Below are 18,933 nucleotides of genomic sequence, written 5' to 3'. Positions count from 1 at the left end.
TTGTATGTAAGTGATAATAATGTTGTAGGTAAGGTATAATAATGTTGTATGTAAGGGATAATAATGTTGTATGTAAGGTATAATAATGTTGTATGTAAGTGATAATAATGTTGTAGGTAAGGGATAATAATGTTGTATGTAAGGTATAATAATGTTGTATGTAAGGTATAATAATGTTGTATGTAAGTGATAATAATTTTGTATGTAAGTGATAATAATGTTGTAGGTAAGGGATAATAATGTTGTATGTAAGGGATAATAATGTTGTATGTAAGGTATAATAATGTTGTATGTAAGGTATAATAATGTTGTAGCTAAGGGATAATAATGTTGTAGCTAAGGGATAATAATGTTGTATGTAAGGTATAATAATGTTGTAGCTAAGGGATAATAATGTTGTATGTAAGGGATAATAATGTTGTATGTAAGGTATAATAATGTTGTATGTAAGGTATAATAATGTTGTAGCTAAGGGATAATAATGTTGTAGCTAAGGGATAATAATGTTGTATGTAAGTGATAATAATGTTGTATGTAAGTGATAATAATGTTGTAGGTAAGGGATAATAATGTTGTATGTAAGTGATAATAATGTTGTATGTAAGTGATAATAATGTTGTATGTAAGTGATAATAATGTTGTATGTAAGTGATAATAATGTTGTAGGTAAGGGATAATAATGTTGTATGTAAGTGATAATAATGTTGTATGTAAGTGATAATAATGTTGTATGTAAGGTATAATAATGTTGTAGCTAAGGGATAACAATGTTGTATGTAAGGTATAATAATGTAGTATGTAAGGCATAATAATGTTGTATGTAAGGTATAATAATGTTGTATGTAAGGGATAATAATGTTGTATGTAAGGTATAATAATGTTGTATGTAAGGTATAATAATGTTGTATGTAAGGTATAATAATGTTGTATGTAAGGGATAATAATGTTGTATGTAAGGGATAATAATGTTGTATGTAAGTGATTATAATGTTGTATGTAAGTGATAATAATGTTGTAGGTAAGTGATAATAATGTTGTAGGTAAGGTATAATAATGTTGTATGTAAGTGATAATAATGTTGTATGTAAGGTATAATAATGTTGTATGTAAGGTATAATAATGTTGTAGGTAAGGGATAATAATGTTGTATGTAAGTGATAATAATGTTGTATGTAAGGTATAATAATGTTGTATGTAAGGTATAATAATGTTGTAGCTAAGGGATAATAATGTTGTATGTAAGGTATAATAATGTTGTATGTAAGGTATAATAATGTTGTATGTAAGGTATAATAATGTTTTATGTAAGGGATAATAATGTTGTATGTAAGGTATAATAATGTTGTATGTAAGTGATAATAATGTTGTATGTAAGGTATAATAATGTTGTATGTAAGGTATAATAATGTTGTATGTAAGGGATAATAATGTTGTATGTAAGTGATAATAATGTTGTATGTAAGTGATAATAATGTTGTAGGTAAGGGATAATAATGTTGTATGTAAGGTATAATAATGTTGTATGTAAGTGATAATAATGTTGTATGTAAGGTATAATAATGTTGTAGGTAAGGGATAATAATGTATGTAAGGTATAATAATGTTGTATGTAAGGGATAATAATGTTGTATGTAAGGGATAATAATGTTGTATGTAAGGTATAATAATGTTGTATGTAAGGGATAATAATGTTGTATGTAAGGGATAATAATGTTGTATGTAAGGCATAATAATGTTGTAGGTAAGGTATAATAATGTTGTATGTAAGGTATAATAATGTTGTATGTAAGGTATAATAATGTTGTATGTAAGGGATAATAATGTTGTATGTAAGGTATAATAATGTTGTATGTAAGGTATAATAATGTTGTATGTAAGGTATAATAATGTTGTAGGTAAGGTATAATAATGTTGTAGGTAAGGTATAATAATGTTGTATGTAAGGTATAATAATGTTGTATGTAAGGGATAATAATGTTGTATGTAAGGGATAATAATGTTGTATGTAAGGCATAATAATGTTGTAGGTAAGGTATAATAATGTTGTATGTAAGGTATAATAATGTTGTATGTAAGGTATAATAATGTTGTATGTAAGGGATAATAATGTTGTATGTAAGGTATAATAATGTTGTATGTAAGGTATAATAATGTTGTATGTAAGGTATAATAATGTTGTATGTAAGGGATAATAATGTTGTATGTAAGGTATAATAATGTTGTATGTAAGGTATAATAATGTTGTATGTAGGGTCGTTTTTGCAAAATAACCCCTGAAATGGTGATCAGGGTCCAGTATCAGTAAGAAGGGCGTTATTTTGTGATAATGACTGGCTGGCTGTACATTATCCTGATGATTACACGGCCGCTCACTTAATAAAACAATATGTTTAAAATGATTAATTGATTTGAAATTATTTTATAACTGGTATTTATAGTTTAAGAGCTTCCACTAAGATAAATAGTTCCATGACAGCGTAGAACTATTTCTAATTTACTTTTATTCATGTGAAATTGAACACATCCACGTCCACCTCTGTGGAGTGTCAGTGTCATGTTCGGGTTCAGGAAAGCCAAGCAAAAGAACCCGAAGCTGAGCATTCTCTGCCAAAACACAAAGCAAAACCCCCTGAAAAACAGTTGTAGGGACTTTGCCATCACAAGCAGTGAATTCCTCTGGTGTGTGAGACAGGTATCATCAGCCTTGAGCCTGGAGAGATCCTGATCTGAGAGGAGAATGATGACCAATTGATTTGTGTAGTACAGAGAGAGAGAGAGAGAGAGAGAGAGAGAGAGAGACACAGACAGACAGACAGACAGACAGACAGACAGACAGACAGACAGACAGACAGACAGACAGACAGACAGACAGACAGACAGACAGACAGATAGATAGATAGATAGATAGATAGATAGATAGATAGATAGATAGATAGATAGATAGATAGATAGATAGATAGATAGATAGATAGATAGATAGATAGATAGATAGATGGACAGACAGACAGACAGACAGACAGACAGACAGACAGACAGACAGACAGACATAGATATTTTATAAAGTATATAATAATAATAATAATAATAATAATTCGAATAATGCACAGCGTGAAGTTCATTTTCCCTTTTTTTATTAAATCTTGGGAATGCCCCATACAAATAAAAGGTGGTACATACAGCATACGTCCATAAAGCATAAGAGCATCAAGTGCGGCAGTGGATCCTAAACTCCGTCATGGCCGACTGAGGAAAAGCAAAACAAAAAAAGCCACGTCCAACCTCATCCTTGGTGAGCGACCTCCCCACGGGCGAGGTTGAGTACAGACGCATTATGTGGGGAATTAAAAATGAAAAAATCGAAATGGTTATTTGACCCGCTGCGATTCCTTCGAAGGCCCCTAGGAGCCACAAGGAAAGGCTGAGAAAATGTGCCAGGTAAAAAGTACACGCTTTGATTTACCGCACAGGAAGGGTTAAAAACAAAACCACGACGTCTGAGATCCTTCGTCACACAGCCTCCATGGATACAAGACAACCAAGAAACTGCGGAATTATGTCATAAAAATTCAAATGTCATTATGCCTTTAAAAAGCAGACGTTCAACGTAAACATCTCTCACAGGCATTTCCATATTATTTACTTAAGAGTTTGAGGCAAATGGCATTATTTGGAATGTTATTGATCCCCTCTTCTTGTTTCGGGTCCATCAATCTGGATTGCCCTTGTAACAATATGATGTAAAAATATATCTAAATCGATGTCATCACATAAACATAGTGGTATATGCGCACACATAATGTAGAACATAACCTCTATATAACCTTTATTTCAGCACAGTGTTAATTCCCACGCGCGCATCTCGGCGCCGGCGGCCAACCTTGGGACTCCTGCCGCTGCCGTCGTTGCTCTTCGGCAGCAGGAGCAGGAACAACACCTGGTTGTCCCTCGCCGTCACAGAGTTGACCTTGTCTTGAACAGGCACGGATCCGTGACGCCGAACTGACCCCGCGTCCTCTGGCTCCCTGAGAAACAGACTGCTCGGCTCAGGGGGCTGCTCGAGAGCCATTTCTCTAGGAGCCTTTAATTAAATATATTTTTTAATTTTACGTAATTTAAAAGCCAGAGTTTCAAGTTTTATCACAGCTGCAAACCCTTCGCGGTTGCGTGCGTCCCGGTGCTTCCCTCCGGGTGAACATGCGCGTGAAACAAAGGAGGTAGGCGACGGAGGGCTGACCTTTTGGGGGGCCATTTTATGACAAATCAACCTCATTCATACGACTCCTTCGCGCCGGAATATAAACGTTACACTAAAGAGACAGCTCAGTCAGTCGGGTTTTAGGGTTTTGGGGCATGAATGAATTATTCCAATTTCAATAGATTTTCTTTTTTTTTTCTGCACATAAAACCTCATACCCCCACTAGAGGGTGGTAGCGCAAAACTAAAGCTGGGATGGGGAATTCCCGGCCTTTGAATTCCGTGAGGCCCCGCCCGATTTCCCAGAAAGCACAATAATTGAATAATTCAAGATAATAATATCAGGGGCGGATGCGGTGATTTGGGAGCCGAAGCCCAACACAGGTAGGGGGCCCCCGTTCTCACTCTTTTCCCCACCGTATTAACCCGTCATCTTGGGGGACGTTACCTTTCAGAGATTTGTAACTGTTTGCAATGTAGCTGACGGCCACTGAGTATTGTGATGAATGTCTATATGGGCCCCGACCGTGAAAAAGGTTCCCGGCTTCGTGCTAACGGAACGTGGACCACAGTTTGGTAAAGACTGACGTAACGGATCTCCCATCTCTAACGGCTTTTATGCATTTCGCCCGAAAAACAGCATAGTCTTTTTGACAGCTGCCTCGGCTGAATTCCACACGGCGGCCGTGGCCCTTCTGGCCGCCTCCCGGGTGGTGCCGGCACCTTCGGAGGCGCCGTACCCGATGCAGCCTCCGATCAGCGCCCCCATCAACGCGGAGCACCCCGAGCCTATCGCCAGCACCTTCCCCGTCCCGTACGCCGTCTCCAGCTGTGTGAAATTCGACGTCCTGTGCAAAATCAAGAGGCCGATTTCCATAAACTGGGCCAGGCCGACCAGGGCGCCGGCCAGTCCTCCTACCGTGACGGCGGCCAACCGCAGGAAGATGCAGCTGCGGGTGGAGCTCTTCCCCGCTACCGTTTCGCTCTCCCACAGCTGCAGAAGGTCGCTGGTGTAGAAACCGCCGTTGTTTTCCAGAACGATCTGCTCGATGGTGTCGAGCAGCTCCTCCACCTGGACCTTGTTGCTCCTGTAGGCGTGCCACCCGTCGTTCCAGTACCTGTTGTCGACGACGTGGCAGCGGCCGCTGCACTTCTCCACCAGCTCCACCAGGCCTTGGCTGTGGCACACAAACTGCCGGATGGTCGTCTCTTCGGGGAGCTGGTCGCCGTGCGTGAACAGCACCACGGCGTACCTCAGCGCCTCCGGCGAGAAGCACCGGAGGATGGCGGCGACCACGTCCTCCTCCTGGGCGGTGAACCTCTCCACCTTCAGCACGATGAGGAAGGCGTGCGGACCCGGAGCGCCCTCCACCACGCACTGCGCCAGCTCCCGCCTCAGCTCATGGTCCGGCAGGGAGGTGTCGAAGACGCCCGGCGTGTCGATGAGCGTCAGGTCGGCGCCGCGGACGACGCGCGTCTCCGCCCGGCAGACTGCGGGCTGGGAGTTGGCGGAGTGGTTCTTCTCAAACGCCGCGTCTCTCAGGATGGTGTTTCCCACGCTGCTTTTCCCAGATCCAGTTTTCCCGATGAGGACGATCCTCCTCGACACTGCCAATGCAAGAGAATTGACATTTACCATCACTGAATATATTATGAATATATAATTGTCATTGAATATATAATGAATATATATATATATATATATATATATATACACACAATATATATATTCATTTCCCCAACGTATGAATATATATATATATATTGAATATATATATATATATATATATATATAAAATTGACATTGATCTGTTTAGTACAGTAGGCCTTTAAACATAGATTTGTTTATTACAGTAGACTTTTTAACATGGATTTGGTTATTACAGTAGATTTTTTAACATTGAGGTATTTATTACAATACTTTTGGATATTGACTTGTTTATTACAGTAGGCTTTTTAACATTGATTTGTTTTATACAGTAGGCTTTTTTATGTAGTTTTGTTTAGTACAGTAGGCTTTTTAACATTGATTTGTGTCATACAGTAGGCTTTTAAACATTAATTTGTTTAGTACAGTAGGCTTTTTAACATTGATTTGTGTCATACAGTAGGCTTTTAAACATTAATTTGTTGAGTACAGTAGGCTTTTTAACATTAATTTGTTTAGTACAGTAGGCTTTTTAACATAGATTTCTTTATTACAGTAAACTTTTGAACATTGATTTGTGTAGTACAGTACAATTTTTAATATTGACTTGTTTAGTACAGTGGACTTTTTAACATTGGTTTGTTTATTACAGTAGACTTTTAAACATTAATTTGTTTAGTACGGTAGGTTTTTTAACATTGAGGTGTTTAGTACAGTAGGCTTTTAAACATTCATTTGTTTAGTATAGTAGACTTTTAAACATTAATTTGTTTAGTACAGTAGACTTTTAAACATTAATTTGTTTAGTACAGTAGACTTTTAAACATTAATTTGTTTAGTACGGTAGGTTTTTTAACATGTAGGTGTTTAGTACAGTAGGCTTTTAAACATTAATTTGTTTAGTACAGTAGACTTTTAAACATTAATTTGTTTAGTACGGTAGGTTTTTTAACATGTAGGTGTTTAGTACAGTAGGCTTTTAAACATTAATTTGTTTAGTACAGTAGACTTTTAAACATTAATTTGTTTAGTACGGTAGGTTTTTTAACATGTAGGTGTTTAGTACAGTAGGCTTTTAAACATTAATTTGTTTAGTACAGTAGACTTTTAAACATTAATTTGTTTAGTACGGTAGGTTTTTTAACATGTAGGTGTTTAGTACAGTAGGCTTTTAAACATTAATTTGTTTAGTACAGTAGACTGTTAAACATTAATTTGTTTAGTACGGTAGGTTTTTTAACATGTAGGTGTTTAGTACAGTAGGCTTTTAAACATTAATTTGTTTAGTACAGTAGGTTTTTAATTTTGACTTGTTTAGTGTAGTAGGCTTTGGTTGGTGTTTTCGCCCAGTAGGTGGCTTCATAATAATAATAATGTAAATGAAAAGTCACTCCAAACTCCAAACCCCAAAGCTCCAAACCCCAAACTCCAAATCCCAAAGTCCAAACCCCAAAACTCCAAACCACACAACTCCAAACTCCAAACCCCAAAGCTCCAAACCCAAAACTCCAAACTCCAAAGCTCAAGGTCCAAACCCCACCCTGTTGACTTTACCGACTATAACAGTACACGTTCCGATCTAATTAAAAACGCGTCGAACTGAATTGGATAAAGCGAATAAAGTGACTAAAGACATGAATACACGCACCGTCCATGTCGTCCTCGCCGAGCAGAGTTAATCGGGAGGTAAATGACGTCGTTTCTTGACGCTTTGTCGGCTATTTACTTTCGGTTTCAACTGCTGAGCTCCGGCGGCACCGGAACTCGGATAAATCCAACCTCCTACCGACAGACGCGCAAAGAAAACTGCCATTTATTCAAGATTTTTTTTTAATTGATTTTATTTGTCACATACATATACATTTAGGTCGGAGTTTGACCGACTTGATGTCGCGGAGACGGCGCACACGGTTAACGGCGGACGACGATTTTGCTTTGGCCATTGGTAAAATGTGTATATTTGAGCACACGGCTCTATTTGAAAATACTTCGCCCTGAAGAACTTCGGAGTGTTGATGTTGCGGCACAATACGTCTGGCGTCTTGTACGTGTCATAAGCCGCCGAACAAACACACGCGTCCACAGATTTGAAAGCGGCAGAGCAAACTGAGCAGGGTCGTGGCGACACACCGGGTGACCGATTTCCGAGCTGCCCTTGAACACATCAAGCAATTTGTCCGTTCCAGCCGGTGGCTGCGTCGAGTTCAAGTTCAAGTTCAAGAGGTTATTTGTCACATACATATACATACGGTCATACATATATGCAGTGAGATGTCATGACACCCGGTGATTACGCACAACAAGCTCTATAAGCTCTAAAAATACTAAACAATACTAAAATGTGTGTAATCGACTCGAGGTGCTCGCGCAGGCGACCGCAAGGGGCGCCGCCACAATCGCGATTCTGGCTTCTATAATGATGTCATAGAATCACTTGTCTGTGTTGTATTGAATATACATTTAAATCCTCCTAAATGAAACTTACCTTAACTTACCTCCACAGACCCTGTACGGTCACATGCAAAGTCCAAAGAAACGGGGGTTATCGTGATGACCCATTATTATTAGAAAAAGTTTGCATCATTTTACATCTCTGTCTGTCTGTCTGTCTGTCTGTCTGTCTGTCTGTCTGTCTGTCTGTCTGTCAGTCAGGCGATGCGCTGTCTGTCTGTCCGTCCATCCGTCCGTCTGTCTATCTATCTATCCGTCTAGCTATCTGTCTGTCTGTAATGCTGTCTGTCTGTCTATCTGTCTGTCTGTCTATCTGTCTGTCTCTCTGTCTATCTGTCTGTCTGTCTGTCTATCTATCTATCTATGTATCTATCTATCTATCTATTTGTCTGTTTGTCTGTCTGTCTGTCTGTCTGTCTGTCCCTCCCTCCGTCCGTCCGTCCATCCGTCTATCTCTCTGTCTGTCTGTCTGTCTCTCTATCCATCTGTCTGTCTGTCCGTCCGTCCGTCCGTCTGTCTGTCTGCTAGAGGACTAATGGTTTCTTGGGAAATGACTCAAAAAAAACCTTATGTGTGTGTGTGTGCGCGTGGGGGGGGCGACGACGACTAGAGATTTATTAGGAAAAATATTTGAGCCACGCCCCCACTTTCATCAGTATTTGTCCTTTCCCTTATTATTTGAAAATACATTACTTCATTGAAGTAACTTTGAATAATAATACGACCACAATAATAATAATATTAATAATAATAATAATAGTAATAATAATAAAAAATAATATTATTATAATTATTATTATCATGTAGCTATTTATCACACGTTTTTATTTCCATTTAAGGTGCAGTGTGTACAATTAACAGTATGGACGTGGCAAAAATGGAGTTCATAATATTCCATAATATTATATAATAAGAATGTTTTAATTTGTGTTTAATCCCATGAAAATAACAATCTTTTTATGTTGACGGTGCCTTAGAATGACACGTTACTATCTACATTGGGAGCGGGTACGCTTCACGGAGGCCGCCATGTTGCACCGCCATGGGGGTTGGCGCTATTCAGTTAATATTCAGTTCAATTTAAACGCATCGTTCATATTTTAAAAATAAAAGGCTGTCCTGCCCCCGTCCAGAACACGTTCACTTCCTAAGACAAATGAGAGGAACACAACCTTGTTTACCATCAGTTTATACAGGAGCCAGCAGTGGCAAGCAAGCATTCGCCGTCTTTTGCATTTCTACATTTTTTTTTCCATCTCTGACTTATTTGGCGCTTGAGGAATGTCCCGATAACGACGCTACAACATGTTACGACACCAACCGGGCGCAGCGCCGCCCAGGAAACACCGGAGCAGCTTTTTCCCTCCCCACCTCCGTCGCCCCCCCGTTTTGTCTGGGCCTCCTGGACGCCGGGATCCTTATTCGCCGTCCCCTCCGCAGAGGTTCTTCTCTTTCCCTTTGAGGTTGTTTTTGTCTTTATTTTTTTGGGGGGGGGGGGGGTTCGGGGGACACGGCCGGCCGGTCGCCGTCGGCCCGTCGTGCCCCCCCCCCCCCCTGAGACCACGATGAAGAGGCGTAGGAAAACGTCGAAATGTCCAGTCATTGTGTGTGGTTGTTGAGACCTCCCCCTGCTCCGCCCTCGCCTACCCCCACCCTCCAACGTGTCATAGGGGGCTTTAGAAATCACCCAATCAAATACTTTATACGCTAATAACAACTCCAAGCAACTCTAAATAATAATAATAACTCTCGCTGAGTCGTCACCTCCTCGTGCATTTCGTTTTGTCCCGGCGTCCCCTCCCTCCCTCAAGCGCTGACGAACACCAGCCGGGCGGAGTAGGCCAGGTCGGCGAGGTAGAGCAGGAAGTTGAACCCTGTCATCACGGCCGCGGCGATAACTTTGGGGGTCCTCTGGCCGCCACCGTGGGAGCGCTTGTCGAACTGGAACACCGGCCAGAGGATGGTGGCCGTCAGGTACATGATGACCGCCAGGAGGCCGTACGCCGACAGGAACCTGGAGAAGGGGAAGGGGAGGCAGCCGGTGCACTCGCCCACGCACAGCACCACCACCGCCATGGAGAGGATGAAGCAGATGCAGTACACCGCCATGCACCACTCCAGCGCCGGGTGGCGGTGGTACACCACCGGGTCGCTGACCAGGATGAAGATCACGCAGGCCACGGAGGTCTGGCACACCTTAAGGAGACCGGGAGTCGTGGCCATGTAGCCGGCCACCTCGCCGGGCCGGGCCTTGGTCAGGCAGACCTCCCCCAGGTAGGCCACGGTCGCCAGGCAGGAGAACACCGTGGAGGCGATGCGGTAGTCGCGGAACTCGCCGCTCCGCTGCTCCCGGAGGAACCAGAGCGGGAAGATGACGGAGGCCGAGAGGCAGAGCAGGGCGGCGTAGCAGGCCACGGTGATGGGGAAATTGGACCAGGAGACGGGAGCTCGGGCCTGGAGGCCGAACTGCTCGGCCAGGAGGACCAGCAGGGTGGCGGCGAAGCTGAACGCCCAGCAGAAGATGCACCAGTCGGCCATGCCGCCGCGGGGGAGCGCGGCGCCGTGCGCGGCCACGCTGAACGCCACGCAGCTGAACACCAGCGCTGCCATTCGCACCCAGAGCACCTGGGAGGTGGGCAGGAAAATCAACGGCATGATGGGATGTCACAGCCAAACGTGCGGTGAGGATTGGCCGAAAACGGACGTCTGGTTGGGTTACTCTGCAGATTAAAATGAAAAACACAGACTGTGATGAGATAAACCCATTATTATTATTATTATTATTTATTTTCTTTCATGGAACACTTTCTCTTCGTTGGCCCCGGGGGCCGTTGGCAGTTTGGTTTCGTTGATGACCTTGTGAGTAAAACAGTACCTGTGGACCAATGAAAGTGTGCGAAAATTTGTAATTGTTAGTCAATTAAGTTTTGGGGTGAAACAATTGAATAATCAGCCGACAAAAAAAAAGCAATCATTCATCAGGCATACTAGTCATGAAATGAGTTTGAAACATTTGAGTCACATTAAGCCAAACTCAATAGTAATCAATGACTTTGATTGTGGAAAGATCACTCCAAGACCCTGAACATCATCCAAGTGTCCTATTCAGTCATCGAGATGGCAATGACACAAGATCATTACCTTTATTTGCTATTTCACTTATTGTAGCTTGTAAAAAAAAAAAAGACCAAATTTCAGTTGTATCAAGTGGTGTTGACTGGTTTGGTCCTTCTGTGCTGAGCAGTGGATTCGCATCCCCAAACTGGTTTATGGGAGATGGGAAAGTCCCTGGTACAGTACTGGAGGATGAGCCATTTAAACAAAATAAAATAAAATCGAATTAAATCGAATTAAAATAAAATAAATAAATCTTAATAAAATAAAATAAAGTAAATCTAAATAAAAATAAAATAGAATAATATAATATAAAAAAATACAATAAAATACCATATAAATAAAATAAGATATTAAAGTAACACTTGACTCACAAAGGCTCACACATCTACATCCAGAGACTGTTAAATGTTTAAATGTCTCCTATAGTCTAGATTGTTCATTTAATTAAATAAAATGTGTTAACATCTATTTATCTATGTATTTATTTATTTCCCATTCTGCTCCCCACTGCCCAGGTCAGATGTGGACTCCGATGCCCCTACACCATGCTTTCGCCATGCACCATGAGCTTCTTCCCTATGACTTTTGTATTTTAGTACTTATTTCCCCTCTTTTAACTTGGTTCAGAGGTGTTTAAACAACGTTGTTGGTATTGTGGATATTTATTATGATTTTGTTGTATGTGTGTTGTATGGAAAAACCTCAAGCACTGTATCTCATGATAATGAGAGTACGTCTCAGTTTCTCATATATCTCATGATTATGTCAAAGCCAAAATGATGGCTTAATAAACCAAAATGCAGGCTTAGTTTCTCATTATTGTGACTTAAGTATCTCTTCATAATGAGAAAGCTAAGTCATAATATTGACTTGTGAAAAGAAAAGCTCCAATAAATATAATAAATATAAAATAATGAACATTACCATCGGTGTTATCTTGCGTCCTGTTTCCTAAAAAACCCTCCCCGCTCCCCTTCTCTTCCCAGTCTGACTTGGTTTGATGGAGGGAACAGAACACAGTGTAAAGAAGGACGTAACGCACTGTAGCTCTTGCCTTCGATGTGTTTATTTCACAGCAGCGGTGCCTCTCACAGCCACTTCCCTCTGTGAACACAGGAAGCTGCTTTGGGGTGAGGTCCCAGCACAGTCAATTAACCACCAGTGTGTTTAACAAAAAATAAATAAAAAAATGAAAAAATAAAATGGAACGAAACAAAACAATAAATAATAGATGTTTCATTTGTGTTTGCCCCCCTCAAGTCAAGATGAGTGAGATGGAGTGAAGCAAATTCCAGCAAAACATAGAGTTAGACATGCAGCCTCATGTTGGCGTCACAGGAAACTGCTGCTTTCTGGTTTGATCATCATAGTGGTAATGATAATAATAATAATAATCGCAATCATAAGCATAACAATGATAATAATAATGATGATAATAATAATAATAATAATAATAATAATAATAATAATAATAATATAATAATAATACAGTATATATACATTTAACATAACACATCATTGGAAGAGTTTGCTTACACACTGGATCATATCATATAGAATTTGAAGTCAGAAAAGCAAAAGCATCCAGTTTGCCGTGAAAAGACCAACATACCAGGGGCCCAGATGCGGCTCGGAGAGCGCACTTCTCACGCAGGACATTCTCCTGTCGCTCCCACGAATAAGTTGGCGATCCCAGTCCCCCCGACGAGCGCCGTTGCGTCCCACCGCCCGCTTCAAACTCGTGGAACGAAACCGTGTGTGTCGTCTTTGCCACCGCCCCTGCCCCCGCCCGCGGCCCCGGCCCCCCGCTCCGCCACAACGCGCTGCGTCCCACGTCCCACGCCCCGCGATCACCAAATTTGGCAGCGAATCTCTCTCATTCCAAGCGAACTGCGTTGCAGCCCGGTGGGCGGGGGGTTCCCAACCAAACGGAGGTCCTTGTCCCCCCCGAGGGGTCCCCGGAGGAATTATTATTATTATTATTATTATTATTATTATTATTATTATTATTGTTGTGATTATTATGTTTCATAAATATAAACATATATTTATTTGGCAGGTTTTAATGCGTTATTTACATGAGATCAGTACTCATGTACGAATGATGTTTTCCTTGGTGAATTTCTTTCCTCTTTTTTTGATTTTATTTTATTTTTCCAGATTGTTTACTCTCAGTTATAAGAGAGTTTGGGATGCCCTGTTCCAGCCTCCAGTTCTGTTCAACGCATTTCCACTCTTTATTTTTTTTATGAATTCAACTGAACTGTACTGCACAGGCATGCACAAGCATGACTTGCGTTCCCATTGTGTATTTCTTTCATTTTTATTAATTGACTTTTTTTACTTACCCTTTTTCCTCTCCACATTCTGGTGTATTTGTTGTTTGCAATTGTTATAATTATTATTATGATTATGATTATTATTATGATTATTATTGTTGTTGTTGTTGTTGTTGTTATTTGTTTGTTTTCTGTTTAACTCAATGATCACTCTCCTGTGTTTATTGGGACGTAAAATGGCCCTGTTTGCTGTTCTGTTCGCTGCTGATTTTCTACATTGCTCGCGTAAGTTTAAATAAGAATACTTTGCATTTATATTTATATTTATACACACACACACACAACACTTATTTTAAGTGCACTTTTTTTACTGCACTTCTCCTCGTCGTGTTGTGCTCATCGTCTGCTGCCGCGGAGCACATGCAGACGAGCCATCAGCAGCGTCTGGTCGTGAACGGTTCGTCTCTTTTTTCCGGATTCGGTTCTTGGTGAGTCACTCGGTAAAAAAAAGAATAAATAATAATAAATATAAATAAAAATAAGTAAATAAATAAATAAATCGCTCAATGAATCAAAACAAATTAAAAAAAAAAAAAAAAAGAGGGTTCGTCCCGTTTTCCGAATCCGCGCCCATTCGATCCGGTTTGGTGTGATCCGACGCGCGGGCGGAGCGAGAGGGTGCGACGGCGAACGGGAGTCGGTCGGCTTCCGGCTGTGAGTGCGATTCTCGCGGGAAGCGTCTCACCCCGTCAGCACCGAGTCGTTGAAGGCGGGAGGATGCGAGCCGCGGATCGCAGAAAATCTCCCCAGCCTAATTATCTAAAAAAATATATATATATATAAACTCCTCTTACACGTCGGCGCCGAAAGTCGTGATGTTCAATACGTCCGCTTCGCTCACTGTTGTGCCGGAGTGGCTCCAGACTCCCGAGTCTTTTAAAAGTGTCGATCGCGGCGATTCGTTCGCGAGTCTCGCATCACCGTTGCCCTCACGCCGCGGCGCCGGCCTCCAGTATCGGTAGACATTGCACCAAAACAGAACAACCAGGCGGGGAGGTGTTCGCTCCGACCTGGGACCGGACTGGATACCGGGCGACCGCTAATGCATCGCTATCCAGCCCGCTTGGGCGCGGCGGTCAACCGGGGCATTGCCGGCACGGAGTCGTAGGGGCGAGGCCGACACAACGGCGCCCAAGTCCCGCCCGGGCGACTACGCGGCGTCGGGGCTTCGCCGCGGCCTAGTTAGCCAGTTAGAACGGACGCCACACCGACTCCGTCCGTTGTCCGTCAAATAAACAAGTAATTGCGCGGTTGTGTCGCGCGGGTGCTACCGCTGAGCTGTATCAGTCGAGGGGGAGCATTTATGAGTTAAGTCGGTGGGGAAAGTCACCTGCAAGTGCTGGTGGCTCGCTAGCATGCTAGCTAGCTCACGTTAAGTTGTTGTTTACAGTGTGTAAGGTTCGCCGGGCTGCCAGTCACATTTTAGATTAGATTAGATGAGAGACATTAGTAAACACCGGAGGGAAATCGCAGTGTTGCCGCAGCCCACGTCTGAAACGAAAGGCAATAGGAATAAGCTAAGCTATATCTATAAAATAGAAGAATTTGGCATGTAAACCGAAACAATATAACTAAGAAAGAAGTGTCTGTGTGGCTCCTGGGGGTTAAATCCTCAGACAAACCTGTTGGTGGTTTTTAATCTGTGTGGATGTGATGCCAGATGAGCTGCCTCACCGGCTCACACACTTCATGTATTCCCCCAAACAAGTGTCATGGTCATTTGACACTCATCCCCTGTGATTTAGTTTGATTATTTTACCTTTTTTTTTGCCCGAAAGGAATTTGTTTGCGTGGATTTGTCTTGAGCGAATTGGGGTTGGGCGGTTCGTAGAGCCGGAGCGGCATGGGCGCCGTTGACCCCCCGGGGCCCTGGAAAGCATCCGCCTGTCATTCATTATCGAAGCCTTTTTGAGGGAGCGAGCCCTTCTTCAGCCAGTTTTCGACCACGTGTTTACCACTAGACGGGGTTTCTGATGGACCCTGGGTTTTATTCCGGTTGTACGGGTCACAGCAGCGTACCCTTGTGAGCCTTGTGCGTGGTGGCGTGGCGCGGTCACGTGTGGGCGTAAGATCCACTGGCGCGACCTCCCCGTTGACACTTGAGTTGAGCCCCCGGCTGGATGGGATAATGAGGGCCGCCCTCAGGAGCCCCTTGGCGGCGAACCGGCCCCCCAGGAGCTGACGCACACACCTTGGAGAATCCGTCTTGAAACCAACAGAGAGCACCTCCCCGCCCGCCCACCCATCCGTCTGATAAGAAAAAAAAAAAAAACACAGAGAGGAAAGAGATGACGGTGGCGGTCCAGCGACGTTAGAAGAAGCGCTAGAAGAAGGTCTGTGGAAGCTCCACGCCAGACAGACGGAATTAGAGAGAGAGAGAGAGAGAGAGAGAGAAGAGAAGCGGCTCGGCCTGGCCTGCAGACATGAGTCTACGCCAGCCGTCGTCCACACTGGACAGGTAGGTCCCGGAGCCGTGCTGCGTTTCGGGGATGTAGAGTCAACCACGGGCCAGAGAAACGTGGCGTTACCAGCGTGGAGTCGGGCTCCACGGCTCAGCGGAGGAACGGGAGGTCGGGCAGGCCGCCGCTGTCTCCGGAGGTGGACAACAAGGGGACAGAGAAACTAAAATAACTAATATTGAGGATTCTCTAATCGAATCAGTGCTATCCCTAATTGTCCTTCGGTGGCATTTTTCAAAATACCATGTCATCCTACACAGTTTTGACGTCTAAATTAATTAAAAAAAAAAAAAAAAGTATTTTTGTTGTGATATCAAGGCTAATGTGACTTATTTTAAACTTAAAAAAAATATATATAAGTTTTCATAATTTCAATCTGTGGTTCTCAATCTTTTTCACATCAAGGGCTCTCAATGTGATGACGCATCAGTCCATGGACCCCACTTGATAAGATTCTGTCTCTGGGACCCCAATCTGGGATGACTATTATTGTCGGACACAATTTAGTGTTTATACTCTAATTCTGGAGATTACAGGGAAACCTGTCATTATTGTACATTCTGTAACTTGTGCAAAAAGGAGCATAATAGGTCCTCTTTAATAGTTAAAGTTCCCTATTATTTCATTTTGAATATGATTACAAGTTAATATAGGTCTCTGAGGTACCCAAAGCATGGTTTTGAAGTTTTTGCTAAAAATACCACTGAGATTATGCATTCCAAACATGCCTCTAAATCCATCATGTTCCGGCGCTCTTTTTTGGTGGAAGGAGTCACCCTCCCAAGGCCCCAAGTTCTGTGAGCCAATGTCGTTTGACCTTTACTCCATGTTCCGTTATATTTAGTCCGTAAACTTTCACTGATTTCACCTTATCAGGACACTAACATTTCAATAAATTAGATTAATTCAAATTTAAAAGTTTGTTCCGACTTTCACTGCAGTTTCTGAAGCAGCACGGAGCTTGGAGCACCACAGATTATGGGCTTAGGAGTTTTTGTGTTTCATTCAGATACGGAAAGATCAGAAAATAAATTAAATACATCTACGGTTTTGTTTGGAGAAATGCGCAGATTGCACGCCGCAGCCTACAGTACAGTCAACCTACCATGGAAACACACACACACACACACACACACACACACACACACACAGATGGAAACATACATGAAATACTTACATTTCCCTAGTCTGCAGTTTTGTCACGGACAGTTGCTATTAATTCCCCTTTCTTTGAAAAGATTTGTGCTGGTCTCTGCGGCCAACCACAGAGCACTTCCCATGGTCAGCTCTTTTCTTCGATGCTCGTGGCCCAGTGGCACTCCAGCCGTGGGTGGATTTACTCAGATGGAGGGGGGGGCGTTTCTAATTCTAGTGAAGTGACATATGACTGCGTTGATGTATATTAGGGCAGCAAAGCTGAACGGCTGGTTTCACCACATCTTTTCTGAAACAGGCAGCTCTCAAAAAACCGACAGTTGTCTTATTTCACAGTTTGTGTGCTAGAAGGCCCCTCAGAGACCCAACTATGTGCACAAGCACTGAAAAAGCGAGCTTTGCACATTAACCTAATGGGGACCCCCTGGAACCCCTCGAAGGAGCCGATGGCGTGATTGCATACTGATATTTATGGCAAGCCGTTGCCTAGGCCGCCATACCGAGGAGGGGCGCAGAGTTGGAGCGGTGAGGGCACATTTTGCTCACCTGTCTTCCTCTCTGACGTCTCCTTGTGGAATGAAACAAGTGCGTACGGAAGGAAAAACCGTGCCTAACGGGGACGCTTTCTCAGTGACTCTCCTCCATCGCCCTCTCTCCATGCGTTATGCGCAGGAGATAATCTTAACAAGTCTAAGAGTCATGCCCCGTTCCTGCATGGCCCGTCCCCACACTGTTTTTACTTGTTTCTGTTATCTGTTTTATCCTGTTATCGTAATCATTATTATATTGCACTTGTTGCTGCAACCTTTGCCACCAATGCAAACACTGCACACTTCCCTGGAAAGGGTGTCCCACAATGCATTGCGTGGGTGAGGATAAGGCTCCGGGAAAAGTTTCCACGCGGTGTCGTCATCGACACTCAGTGTGATGAACCGAAGTGTCTGAGAAGCCATGATGCACTTTACCCGTGTACAGTTCTGTGAAAAAGAACCCCCTTCCTGATCACCTATATTACATATCTGTCACACTGAATGGTTTCAGTGCAGTCCCCCCCAAATATGGTGATAGCCAATATTATCATCGTTGTTGGCGGGAGGTGGGGCCATGGAGAAAGTTTTCCAACTAGCAAGTTGCACGCGGGAGTTCACGTGACGTGCATGCAGAAAAGCGATATTCAGATACTATGGAGTATCGGCCTAAGCCTGCTCTAAACCTCACCTGAACCATTGGAGTGAAATGGTCGCCATAAAGTTTCCACGGGCACGCCATAGAAGAAAGCTGTTTAAACTGGCCCTTTCTAAAGCCCCCCGGGGACCACTCGGATCTTGGGTCTTCCTAGGTACGGCCGACCTATCAAAATTCCCCCCGAGCTCACAGTGGGGAAGCTCTCATCCAGGAAGTAGCAAATCCTCCCTGGAGAAAGATCCAGTAAAACAAGTGCAAAAACATCCAAGGCCTCTCTAGGTGGAGGTTCAGGGTGGTGTTCAAATATTCACGGTAGAGCAGCAAGGTGGAAACCACTGCTAGGTTCTAACCACAACAATCGTCAACGCTCGTCTCGCATTTTCC

General features: G+C 42.9%; 3 protein-coding genes across 3 annotated transcripts in view; 1 reads left to right on the top strand and 2 right to left on the bottom strand.

Moving 5' to 3' along the window:
- Nucleotides 1-3,131: 3,131 nt before the first annotated feature.
- LOC307247211 (GTPase IMAP family member 7-like) lies at nt 3,132-7,557 on the bottom strand. The gene is made up of 2 exons (XM_080023299.1): nt 7,492-7,557; nt 3,132-5,803 (listed from the first exon to the last, which is right to left on the bottom strand). Exons 1-2 carry the CDS (start codon nt 7,496-7,498, stop codon nt 4,812-4,814), a joined length of 999 nt encoding a protein of 332 aa, XP_079879425.1. The 5' UTR covers nt 7,499-7,557; the 3' UTR covers nt 3,132-4,811.
- A 1,959-nt stretch (nt 7,558-9,516) lies between these two features.
- Nucleotides 9,517-13,174, bottom strand: myadma (myeloid associated differentiation marker a). The gene is made up of 2 exons (XM_080023300.1): nt 13,024-13,174; nt 9,517-11,014 (listed from the first exon to the last, which is right to left on the bottom strand). The coding sequence occupies exon 2, from the start codon at nt 10,947-10,949 to the stop codon at nt 10,101-10,103; it is 849 nt and encodes a 282-aa protein (XP_079879426.1). The 5' UTR covers nt 10,950-11,014; nt 13,024-13,174; the 3' UTR covers nt 9,517-10,100.
- A 2,982-nt stretch (nt 13,175-16,156) lies between these two features.
- Nucleotides 16,157-18,933, top strand: part of arhgef11 (Rho guanine nucleotide exchange factor (GEF) 11) — a 41,630-nt gene continuing 38,853 nt past the window's right edge. The window contains exon 1 of the mRNA XM_080023297.1: nt 16,157-16,208. Coding sequence (XP_079879423.1) covers nt 16,174-16,208 — 35 coding nt within the window. The 5' untranslated portion in view covers nt 16,157-16,173. The remainder of the gene's footprint in view (nt 16,209-18,933) is intronic.

This window comes from Zeus faber (assembly GCF_960531495.2).
Source record: "Zeus faber genome assembly, chromosome: 22".
NCBI lineage: Eukaryota > Metazoa > Chordata > Actinopteri > Zeiformes > Zeidae > Zeus > Zeus faber.
Note: the sequence above shows the minus strand (reverse complement) of the source record. Positions and strands in the feature narration are given on the sequence as shown.

What these genes read in the sequence shown, in the direction of transcription:
- myadma (XM_080023300.1), bottom strand. Translation starts at nt 10,949, where the DNA reads ATGCCGTTGATTTTCCTGCCCACCTCCCAGGTGCTCTGGGTGCGAATG.